The following is a 12,020-nucleotide window of genomic DNA, read 5'->3' as shown; positions in this document are numbered from 1 at the left end:
GTATATACTGGATGGATGGATGGATGGATGTTTTCTAAACAAGACCAAAATCATTTTCAGCTGAATGAATTTTCCTTCTCCATGCTATTGAGTAGATGTGCGTGTGTGTGTGTGTGTGTGGAAACAGTTCTACTCACCAGACCAGATGGATTTCCATTTGGTTTCCACTACAGCATGCATCCCAGGAGAGTGCTCTTTTTTTTTTTTCCTTATGTAGACTCGCCACTGTTTACTTTCTGATCCTATTTTCCCCATATGAAAAACGCCGTCATTTTGATGGAATAGCAAGTACTACTTAGTCAATTTTTTTGGTTTCGTATTTTGGTTCCGTGCATATCTGTCTTAGCCATGACACAAATGAGAGGCTTCTCAGATGAACACAAGTGGGAAATCTGTGAGAAATATGACTGTCATAATCAGTTTTCCATGGCAAGCTGTGTTATTTCTATCAGTTGTTTTTTCTCTGTTAATGTTAATTGCAGTTAATTCCAGTGAGAGAAGATGTTTCCATATCACTTACTGACACCGTGTTCACTGCAGCAGTATTATTGTGCACCAAGTGAATTGGAAATGTTTATTAGAGCAAAAAGCTGACAGTAGACCCATGAAGTAAACACACAGTAAAAACAGTAAAAACACACACACACACAGTGTATATATAGTATATATACAAACCAACAGCAACTCTGCTCATCAGACAAAGACAGGTGGGTGGATGGATGGATGGATGGATAAATGGATGGATGGATGGATGGATGGATGGATGGATGGATGGATGGATGGATTGATAGATAGATAGATAGATAGATAGATAGATAGATAGATAGATAGATAGATAGATAGATAGATAGATAGATAGATGGATGGAGTTAATTATTTTAAAAACTCCCCAAAGTATACATACATACAAACAAAATACAACAATAAAAATACACTAAAAACAAACATTTAATTATTTTTTATTTGGTATTTAATAAGAAAATGCCCTGATGCTGAACATTAAAATACACTGTACAAAATCCCAAAGGATGAAACTGTTTCATACTTTTGTGTTTTGTAGTCAGGTTTCAGGCACTTTAAATCACAGACATAATTCAATTCAGGGAGCTTCAAAATAAAATCTTTGGTTCTCAAATAAGAAAGAAGTTAAAAACCATAATCAGACCTGAACATTAGCCTTCTGCACACTCTTATCAAATCTTATCAGATTTTCTTTTCTCTGCAGAATGTTTGGGACTTTTTTTTACGTTATAAACATTTATTGTATATACATACACAAAAAAACTATATACATTTCAACAAAACTGGATTACATCTGAAAAAGTAAGGTAGAGAACTGCTTCAGAATTTTTTCCTCTCACTTCCCCTATACTTTTGCACGTGAATTTATAATATGTATGGCTGAAAACAACAAAGAATGGCTCAAACCTGTTTTATGGTTACAGCAGTGTTCATTGTTTTTGTGGAGACAGGTGACAGTACACAAGAAATTAGGTAAAAGGAAAGTTATAATAACTAATATTTTCCCCTTTTATTTCTTCTTCTCTCAAGTATGATGTGTATGGAAAGGCATACACTCATAAAAATAGCTCAGAACTGAAATGCATTTTTGAAGCCATCTGCCTCTTCTTGTGACTCAGCTGCAGGGCAGCCATGTCCGATAAGTGTTTGCAGGAGAGTGCACTTGAGCCACGTAGTAGTTGCTAAAGTTCCCGTCATGCACATACGGAGCAGGTTGGTAGTAGCAGGTGACGTTAGGGAGCGCAGGGATGGCATTCTGTTCGGTAAGCGTGCGCAGCGCCAGTGCTGAGATGAGTGCCAGGGTCTGTCGCCGCTCGTGACCCATCAGGCATACGGTGCTTTCATCAACAACATTCCGCAGGGTCACCAGGCACTCGTAGCGTTTGTGTTCCATTCCAGCGAAGTGGTTCTGAAGGTACGCCTCAAGTTTTCTTTGTTGCTCACCTACATCTGGGAAGTCGATGAAGAAGCGTGAGCACATGTAGCGCTGTAGCGTTTTCATGTGCTCCTCCGACGCTGGCCTGAAGCCACGCACCAGCAGGTGGCAGTATTTCAGCAACCCTCCTCCACGGATCTCCTCGGGACTGTGTGTAGCAATAATCTTGGAACGCAGGTGATCCAGAGCTTCCTCGAAGTCACCGTACATGCTCTCACCAATAACAGTTGGGTGAAAGCTCTCAGACATGGGTGCCTCAGAGCAGCGGTCGAACAGCAGCAGCGAGTCGAGACCGATCTGAAACGAGTCCACGCTGAACTCAAACTGGCGCCGTAGCGTGTCAACAAACTTCAACTCTACATTCTTGCCAGTATTGTTGGAAAGAGAGATGAGGCTCCAGCAGTCTGTGTCAGTGCGCACCTTAACCAGCTTCTGCACATATGCCTCCTTGAGGGCAAGGGCACTGAGGCGCTCACGGTTCACTCCGGCTGGCAGGAAGTCCAGCAGGCTGGCCAGGACCACCTCCTTTACCACATCAAACGTCCTGTCATCACTCAGACTCAGGCCAAAGATCAGATCCAGGTCCTTGTAGCCTAAGCCGGTGTCCTTGTAAAGTACGTAGCTTGCAGCTGATCCATTCAGTTTCACATCATGGACTGCCACACCTCGATCCTCCAGTCTGGCCCTGACCACCTGCAGCAAACAGGAAGACAAGAGGAACAGAAACGGGGAAAAAAAGCAGAAAGAAATAAGCAAATCTCTTGATGGAATTACAATTTCATTAAGACAACTATTGCCTAAACACATAAACCTTTACACTTTATAGGTATTCAGCTACTAAGGGCATCTGTTTTTATGAACTTGTCAGCCTGACTTTACTCTGGCTATGCTGAGTCATAACACAGCAAGTACAGGTCAAGCTTGTTGTTTGCATTTTGCTTCTTTAGAAACAGCTAGAAATAAAATAAAGTCCATAAGTATCTCAGGACATATATTTTGGTCTACTAAATTGTTGGTCATAACCATTACTTACAAAATTCTACCAGTACAGATGTCAGAATCTTGCTTGGCTAGGAAACATTCACACTCAAGCACATTTAATAGTCAGTGTACATGTGTATGCTTAACCATAGCAGTGAGTTTTTAACTTTTATTACTGGACCTGGCTAGCACTTATAGCTAGCTTATGAAGAGCTCTTTAGGGCCTTCGTATTTCATCCTTAATTTGTCAGTGAAGTTGTAGCCTAAATTTTTGGCCTTCATTTTGGCTTTTCCTCACATAGCAATGACAGTAACTTCAGAATATGCATTGGCCAGATTTAGAACCTCAATTGAATGTTGCACATCACTGTTTACACATACGGCCTAAAATCAGTGTTAGAAGTCAGTGTGTAAAAATCAGAATTGTTTGTCATTCAAATATAGCCTGTTTGTTCTTTGTGATATGAAGACGATAGAAATATGAATATCTTTAAATGTGTTATGTATAAATAAGTATATCCATAATGCACAAATCCAATGAAGGACTTTACCACTGAATTCTTCAGCAGTCTAAATAATTAGTCAGTCTGGTGGAAAACTGAGTCACTCTCCAGACTGCCATGCTAGACGTACACAGTTGGAGCAGCAAAATATTCACTTTCTCTTCCACACTGTTCTCAGGGACAAACATAACTCCCTGATTTGACACAGATGAGAGATTTAGCCATATAACTTTACATGTGAAGGGATTCAGTTCTCTGAAAGCATGCAGATTATCCTTGGGGTATGACAAGTCACTGCTTGTCTTGGTTTAAAAGCTCCTGGCAGCTTTTTCTCTTCTTTCTCGTGCTCTTTCTCTTATTCTCTGAGTGAGGTCTACAACCACACAGTTCATCCTGGTTCACTTTTTACTTCATACTTCACACTTGATGTCAGAGTAAAAGATGTGAAGGGTATTTACTTCATTACTGTATTTAAGTCCTGTTTTCATCTTCATACCTGAGCTGATTTTTCAATTTGCTTACTGAACTTTTTACTCAGTACATGTCATAACAGATCCTCTGACATGCAATCGTTTGGAACATCATCATGTAGTAAATCTAATTTCTAATGGATGTGATAACAGAAGGTGGGTGAACGATGATTCAGATATTTCTACTATTAATGAGTGACTGACTTCATCTTTTGTAACATACAAAAATTTCCTCCTTTGATTAGAAAAGTATTCTATGTTAATTTGGGAATATAATAATTTTGTGTTATATTGACTATATTATAGTTGTTTTTATGCTTCATAATATTAAATAATACATTTAGCTTTTGTTACTGAGCTTTACTTATCTGCCAACTTTTCTTTCCTTTCCTTTACTTTACTTCGTAAAGATCAATATGACATTCAGAGTTAAAATTCTGTGAAATTCTGTGGATTTTTTTGACTTTTTTCACACTTAAGATATACTTTTGTACTGTGATTTAACAGTCAGGTTGAGGTTGTATTTCTTTAAATCAGTACTTTTAAGTTGAGTAAGGAATTTGTATACTTTTACTGTGGTGTAACTTAACACTCTGGCAGTTTTAATGATTAAAGTAAAGCTTTTAATACAGGTCTTGTGATAGTAGTAATCTGTCATGCAATTTTCATACCAATATGCACAATAAGTGTAACATTTTACTATGAAAACCATGATAAATTCCTTATTCCAAGAAACTATTAACACCCAGAGCTTTAGTTTCTATTGTCATGACAATATCACAAGCAAAGTACAAGCCATAATACTGATACATCGACCATAAGGGTAGGTGATACTGTTAGATTAAAGGAATATAGAAAGTATCCACAAATCTTTTCTCCTTGACAAGAAATCACAGGTTATCTATAATCTTCAGGATCCAAATAATAATTCTGCAGTTTACAATTGAGTTAAAAAACATGGGTTGTTTCCAAATATGCTAAATGTCAAACGTTATGATTTTAATAATGAAAATTAAATGCACATGGGTTACTACATAGAATATTATTGCATTACAAGCAAATACAGTGTTTAATCAGTTTAAAATCTGAACCCAATCTCTTCCACTTCTGTATTTTGAATACCAGTTTCAAGACAATTAAAGTCTTGTTCCCATAGTTTACGTAATCTACATCACGCCAAAAACACTTCACATTCTTATGGGAATGTTTTGAAGAAGCATCATAAGAATATCATTCAAAAGTATTGTTCAGCTATTGATCTAAATGAATGCCATGATCTTGGTATTCTAACAACATTGATATGGGTGTCTTCTGCTAAAAATATCAATATTTCTATACAGAACTATGATTTTAGGATGGATTTAGAGTGTTCTCTATGCAGCATATGGTTCTGTACAGCTTATGCAAGGTACAGTACTCGGAATACAAGTTAAGCGAATACAAGTTTCTCATCTGGTGTGAATTTAAACTAAAGTAAAAACAGAATCTGCTGTATAAAAAAAGACACTATATAAATATAAACTTTAATTAAATTGGGAACAGTGAATTTTGAGGCTGTTATCAGTGAGCAAACTGAGCAAACAAAACTGTTTTGCGCTCAGCTACACTGCTAAATGATGATGCTAAGCAGCACACTCAAAGTTCAAAGGTCAAAGTCATTTGTCATTCCGTCTCACCACAGTGTGTTGAGTGAAGAACGAAATGTGATTCCTACAGAACACAGTGCAACGTTTGCACACGACTTCAAACAACAATAGACAACTTTTCGTTCATTATTTGAGATGAGGGTGTTTCTTGTTGTTTAATCTCTTGTGTGTGTTGAACACCAATGTTTTTTCATTCCCATTTTTTTTAATTTAATAACTTTGACAATCACAAAGCAACAATTGGTGTCATGGGTATCATTACAGAAAAATCAGTTAGGCATATCCCTAAACTGTTAAACTCTCAAAAGAATGTTTTCATAATTACCGAAGCATTCCAGCATAAGGCCTTGACCAGATGATTAAGCAGTTAAGCACTGGAGAGATTTAGACTGGACTGAAGAGACATCGGAAGGATAGACAAAAAAAAATCCTCAAATGTCATGTTATCTGTCATTTTTACAAGCTGGTAGAGTGAAAGAACTTTTGATTCAACTGCAACTATTGCTACACTGAACTTGCCTATCAACTCAAATACACATTTAAATTTGTTTATAGGCGTAATACAATATCAGATTAGTGACAATGTCAGACTTACACAATATAACAATTTCTCTTGTCTTCCTGATCACAAATAACTCAATATCTACTTCATGAAGGAAAGATCTTCTGTAGGTCTTTTATATCCTATATGCCATGCTGTGTTCGACAGCAAGCACAAAGAACCTGTCTAGTGTCCCACTCTTTTCTTATCTTTTTACCACTTCTTTTCTTTATGACCTTTTTAAGATCATATCGTTCCACCCAGTGTATTATGTTGTTCCTTGTTACTTCTCGCAATGGACAGTGACACAATTTCCAATAAAGGCTTAAGCTTTCTAAAGCACAGATCATTTCTATAGTGAACTTTTCTGGTATATCAGTGGTTCTGTCATTGCCTAGATAGGAAGTTGGCATACATACTGTGGTAACTCACGGCTTCCCCAAAGACTGACAGTGAGTCCCTATGAAGCCATGAGTTGCCAAGGTATGTATGCCAGCTTCCTGGCATACATACCGTGGCATGTATACCAAAATGTATTAGAAAATTACATGTATAAGAAGTACCTTCTCAAGAAATACAAATTTTGCAATACATTATTACAGAGTTTTTTGCATTTTGGATGTTACTAATAAATTAAACACAACGGCCATTATGTGTGTACGTAGTTACCAGCAAGTATAAATCAGCCTTAATTCTGCATTTAGTCCGTCTGAGACTTCCTATTTAACTTCATATAAATTCCTATCTCTCAGTATTTCTCCATTAGTCAAGTTTCTGCATGACGGAGCTTAGTGACGAACGCAACAAATGCAAACACCTCGGTTTGCACGGAACATTTTCATGCGCACTTTGAAATTAAATATCTAAAGAGCTTCCTAGCTGTCATCACTTGCTGATTGAAGATGCCTGATGAAATGCCAGTGAACCTGAAGTAAGTGCCACTCTTTCCACTACTACATCAAGCAGCCATGATCTGAATAAGTGCCATCCTCTCTGCAACTCTGTTCCAATGCATTTCCAAATCGACCATCCATAAAGATTAAAAACAACACTTTTGCTCCACCTTGACTCCATAAATGGTAAACAACACTAGGTGTCTTCATCACTTCAGTGACATGCCCACTATAAGATGATGTTGATGCAATAGCACTGCCCCAGCCAATTTAACAATGTCACCACTTCGAAGGAAGCAACTTCCAGGTTCAAATTTCTCTCCTGTTCTCTCCTCCCTTATTCATCCTAACCCTCTAAATGTACTCCACATTCATCCCAACCACATCCCTCTATTCATCGCAGCTCCCTCCCCTGTTCACTCTATAAAGGGTGACAACCCTATAAAGTCCCACTTCTGGTTTCTGTGGCCATGTCTACTCCCCTTCCTCCTCATCATTTCATGGGCCCCTTTTGCTAGCCAGATGTTATCATTTAACTCACAGATCTCTCTGAGAAATCAGGTTTTGTCACTCCTTCATCTCCAGAGCTACATTTCTTTTACATTCTTCAACATTAGGCCACACCTTATCAACCTTGCTGTTCTTTTGGGGGCTTGAAAATACAGACAGAGTTGTTCTAATATATTGATAAGCGATTACACATTCACAGTCAGAAAAGAGACAACACTTTGCAAGCCTAGTGAAATGCTTTCATTACCACACTTTCCACTTTCACCCGTACAATTTGGTACATCTGTAAACTACATCTACAAACAACAGTACATCTGGCTGCAATTGATCTCAAAGATCTTTAATTAAATTCTTTATGACTTTCGGGTCACACTTACAATTCTCCACTTAAAAATGGCCTTGTCTTCTAGACACACTACAGCTACTTCATCCTGCACAAGAGTCCTTAAAAAGAGGCATGGCAATCTCGCATTCAGGCCCAGTTTCATCAACCATTCCACTGATATGTAAAGTGGGCTCCCTAGGGTGAAGAGGTGAAAAGGGGCAATGTTATCTCAGAAACGCAAACTGATCACCCTTTTGGCAGCTTTCTAAATAGTAGCCAGTCAAAGTATTACCTAGGTATGTGAAAACTAATCAACATTTCGATCCAATTTTTTAATAAAAAATAGCTAAAAAGAAATCTGATTATCTAGTACCTAGTCTATGCTATGAAGCCTAAAATATGTTACCTCACTCACACTAAAAATGGGAATATGGTGGGGAAGTTTCAAAATTGGTACAACCAAAGCTGTACTGAAATGTGGAAAGCTGATCTCAAATGGCATGGAAGCACCGCAGTGACAGAGGAAGACACGGGAAGACAAAAAGATTAAAGTAAGTTAGTAATAGTACTGGGCCATTTATTCATCAACCTTGTTGAATTTTCTTTGCATACCCAATATATATTTTATAGTATGTTATGCGAGGTCATCAAGACAATACCCTGCTTTAGGTTTGTATCAGAGGTGCTGGGAGTTCTTTCAGAAAAGAGCTGAATCCACAATTCCTGGCACTGAAAACTAAGAGACAATCCAAAAGCTTTAGAGTCAATTCCGAAAATTATTCGCCTTGGGGAAATACAGGTCACATGGTAACAACAAGGAAAGGAAAATCTGACAATGTTAACCTTGGTGGGAGGTTTAGCTGATCACCTCTTTACAAAACCTGAAGTTTTTTTTTTCTCTCCAAAACTAAAAGAGCTTCAGGTTAGGCATTAAATAATTTCAGAAGGGTAAAAAAGACCATGTGTGCACTATAGTGAAAAGTTCCTATCAAGAAAAGTCTGTAGAGGAATCTTTTGTGTGTGTGTGTGTGCATTTAAGTGGTGGAAAGAGTACAAAACACACTAATTCATTAAAATAAAGGTACTTTATTAATAAGTTAACCTGAAATGTGTCTATTTTTCTTAACCTAGCCTAATGCTTCATTAATATGATGGTCTTAGATCAAATACAGAGTTTTCATGTTGTGAAACATAAAGAGATCTTGCTGGCTAGTCTAACTCACTCAGCTAGCTAATGGCTTACCTGTGCATGTTTCCATAGGTTTGATGTTGAGCTGTGAAACGTTGATGTCTCCACAGGGATTTGTCAGGCATAATTTGCAGATGATTATCATGTGGTTTTCTTATCATTTAACACTGAGGATATCTAATACACTGGAGCAGGGATGCTCATTTGTCTTCCCTGCTGCAAACATTTTACTGCTTAAGTATAAGACATCTGAAGTGTTGGCAGGAAAGTGCTTTATTTTTCTTCAAAACTGAATGATGTACAATTTGCACATACATGCTGTCCTTTAATTGACCTACAGTCTTTTGTGGATTGATGTAGTAATGTCACTGTAACAGTGCTCAAACCTAAATGTAGCAAAATTGTATTTTTTTTTAGGAAACTCAATTGTACGTGAAAATACTGTGACTTAATCATACTTACTCGTTACTATTACAGTGTCTTAAGTGCTGCACAAGGGTACATGTAATTTGTTATTTTCCAGCCCTGGTTAGGACACAGGGCATGTGAAGCCGAGCAGTACCTCTCGCCAGTCTGTTGATGCATTTTCCACTTCAACTTTGCAATAACTTGCCCAACATGCAAGATGTATCCCCCTTCTTCACCAGCCATAACATGTTCTTAAAATTTATAAAGTGGCCTAAGTGCAGGCATCAGAGTTGGATAATAAAAGGGCCTATAAAACTCAATCTAAGTTACAAATTAACGGAGATGACTGTCAACAAAATTGACTTCTGTGTACTGAAACTCTCAAATTAAACCATCGAACACAGGGTACCTTGGAAATTCCCTCCTTTCATTCATAATGGAACTGATCCATGTTCCATGTGCAGGTTTCCATAAACTTAAGAGAAAGGAAGGAAAAGCCTCAGTGAGAATATCCACTAATGTTTAATGCAGATGCTAGTGCATGCAGCCTGCCTTGTTTGTGTAGGCATGAATATTTTTTAAACCTTTTTATGTCTGTTGAGTAAACACACAAAAAAATGTCATAAAGAAAAAGATCCATGTGAAGAGGAATGTTTGTTCCTTTTATAAACTCTGCAGCATGAGGGCTTTGTACTGGATATAAATGTTTAAAGAGTGATTTACTCTGTATTGTCCACACAGCAGAAATATCTTCAGTGAAAATGGACCTCGGTGTGTTACTTCACTCAGAAGAAAACCACCTAAATCATTTATTATTCATATTCATATTGTCAATTCAAAGTGCTTGGTGAGAAGAAACCTGTAGATAAAAATATAATTCTACCATTAATTTGCTTCACTCTGGAAAAGAGGAAGGACACTGTTAAATAACGTGATCTACATATCCCAAGTGGAAGTTTGAGCTCTGAACAAACCTCAGTGCGTCTATTCAGTAAGCGGGTTCTGTTTATGAGACCGAAGGCAAACAGTAGCTTCTTGAGTTGCACCCTGGGAATCACAGGTGGTAAATCTATTAAGCAAGAAAGTGATTGTGCACACACCTTATACAGCTGAAATCTGCTCAAGAAAACTGTAGCTTAATTCTTTTTTTAACCTTTTCTGAAAAAATGCTAGAAATACAAGATTTCTATGTCTTATTCTCTAGATTTTTATATTATTTTTTTATATAAAGAAATTAGCCGCCTTTTTCTTTCTTTCTTATCAAGTGCAATCTGAAAGAAAATATGTAAAGCGGCTTTCAGACTTAAACGAGCTTCACAGTCAGAGTTGTCAAAATTACCAAGTGGAGTTTAAAGTTGCTTCATGTATATTTTGTTCTGTGTGTGAAAAGAAGGCTATTCAACACCAAATGTGTGAAAGATCAGCTTAGAGTCTTATTATCCATAGATACTTGTTTTGCTTAAACAGAGGTAGCTTTTGATCCTCACAAAAAAATAGAAGCATTACTTTTTTATTTCGAGTTTTGTTTTAATTTGTTGAATAAAGCTCTCAAGATCCCGATGATCAGATACGTTGATTAAATGTACACAGTAGTTTGATATTGAGTGAAGGAAAAGCTCCAGCTTCATCGAGTGAGTGTAACTTTCTGCACAGGAGATATTTCAGAGGTTTTAAGTGTAGAAGCATTGTAGTGTAGTACGACAGGGCGAATTAAACGTGCGTGTGTGTGTGTGTGTGTGTGTGTGCGCGTGCTCTTTATTTACCTGCACGATCTGCCGTGGGGAAATTGACAGGGTTGGGAAATTGCCGCGGCCGTGGATGGGCACACTTTCCCCGAGGATGGAGTCCAAACGTTGCACCTGCTCCCACGACAAGACGCAGAAGCGCCGGCTCTGCTCCTGTGCGTCCTCGCGCGAAGTCATAGCGAAGTTTATCCCGGGATAAAAATAGACAGATAAATGCACACTTTGGAGTCTCTATGGTCAGCGTACCTGTCCCTAATGCCTGAGCGCGTCTACTAAATGCGCTGACAATCTGCTGTCATAGTTAAACCAGTTCAGAAACACTCGGTGCGACACAGCGCGCTTATGCACTCGTTCTGTCTCCAGATGTTTACTCCAGACAACTTCTATCGATGGCGCGCACAAGCCCATTTAAGCGAGGAGGGATTAGTCTAAGCGGCCCAATGGGTGAGACCGGAGGTTTATGAATAATTACACATCTAGCTGTGTTGACCACGCCCACTTTGCTTACGCTACAGAGAGAGGTGTAGTGATTGGTTCCTGTGGCAGTTTATAGCACGTGTGTGTGTGTGTGTGTGTGTGTTGGAGAGGCTGGGGCATGTGTTGGGGACCAAAAGTATCCGCAAGGACAGCAATATTTCATTTTTGCCTTTTTTGGGAACAATGTTTGGGAACAATCTTGGTTCATTTACTTTTTTATTTTATTTTATTTTATTTATTTATTTATTTATTTATTTATTTATTTATTTATTTATTTATTTATTTATTTAAATATAAAACTTTTTATTGCTTATTTGTTCGTTTGTTTGTTTTTACACAAACTGCAGCTCTTGTGTGTGTGTGTGTTTTAGAAAA

General features: G+C 37.8%; 1 protein-coding gene across 1 annotated transcript; it reads right to left on the bottom strand.

Annotated features, from left to right (window-relative positions):
- Positions 1-845: 845 nt before the first annotated feature.
- On the bottom strand, positions 846-11,568 carry LOC131362983 (terminal nucleotidyltransferase 5B-like). Its single transcript, XM_058405378.1, has 2 exons — positions 11,187-11,568; positions 846-2,650 (listed from the first exon to the last, which is right to left on the bottom strand). Exons 1-2 carry the CDS (start codon positions 11,343-11,345, stop codon positions 1,637-1,639), a joined length of 1,173 nt encoding a protein of 390 aa, XP_058261361.1. The 5' UTR covers positions 11,346-11,568; the 3' UTR covers positions 846-1,636.
- Between the last annotated feature and the right edge of the window lie 452 nt (positions 11,569-12,020).

This window comes from Hemibagrus wyckioides, linkage group LG12 (genome assembly GCF_019097595.1).
Source record: "Hemibagrus wyckioides isolate EC202008001 linkage group LG12, SWU_Hwy_1.0, whole genome shotgun sequence".
Lineage (NCBI taxonomy): Eukaryota > Metazoa > Chordata > Actinopteri > Siluriformes > Bagridae > Hemibagrus > Hemibagrus wyckioides.
This window is presented reverse-complemented; position numbering and strand designations above follow the sequence as displayed.

Excerpts from the sequence above, each read along its gene's own strand:
- LOC131362983 (XM_058405378.1), bottom strand. The coding sequence starts at position 11,345 with ATGACTTCGCGCGAGGACGCACAGGAGCAGAGCCGGCGCTTCTGCGTC. Across the intron at positions 2,651-11,186 it reads CCCCACGGCAGATCGTGCAG|GTGGTCAGGGCCAGACTGGA; the intron begins GTAAATAAAGAG and ends TGTTTGCTGCAG.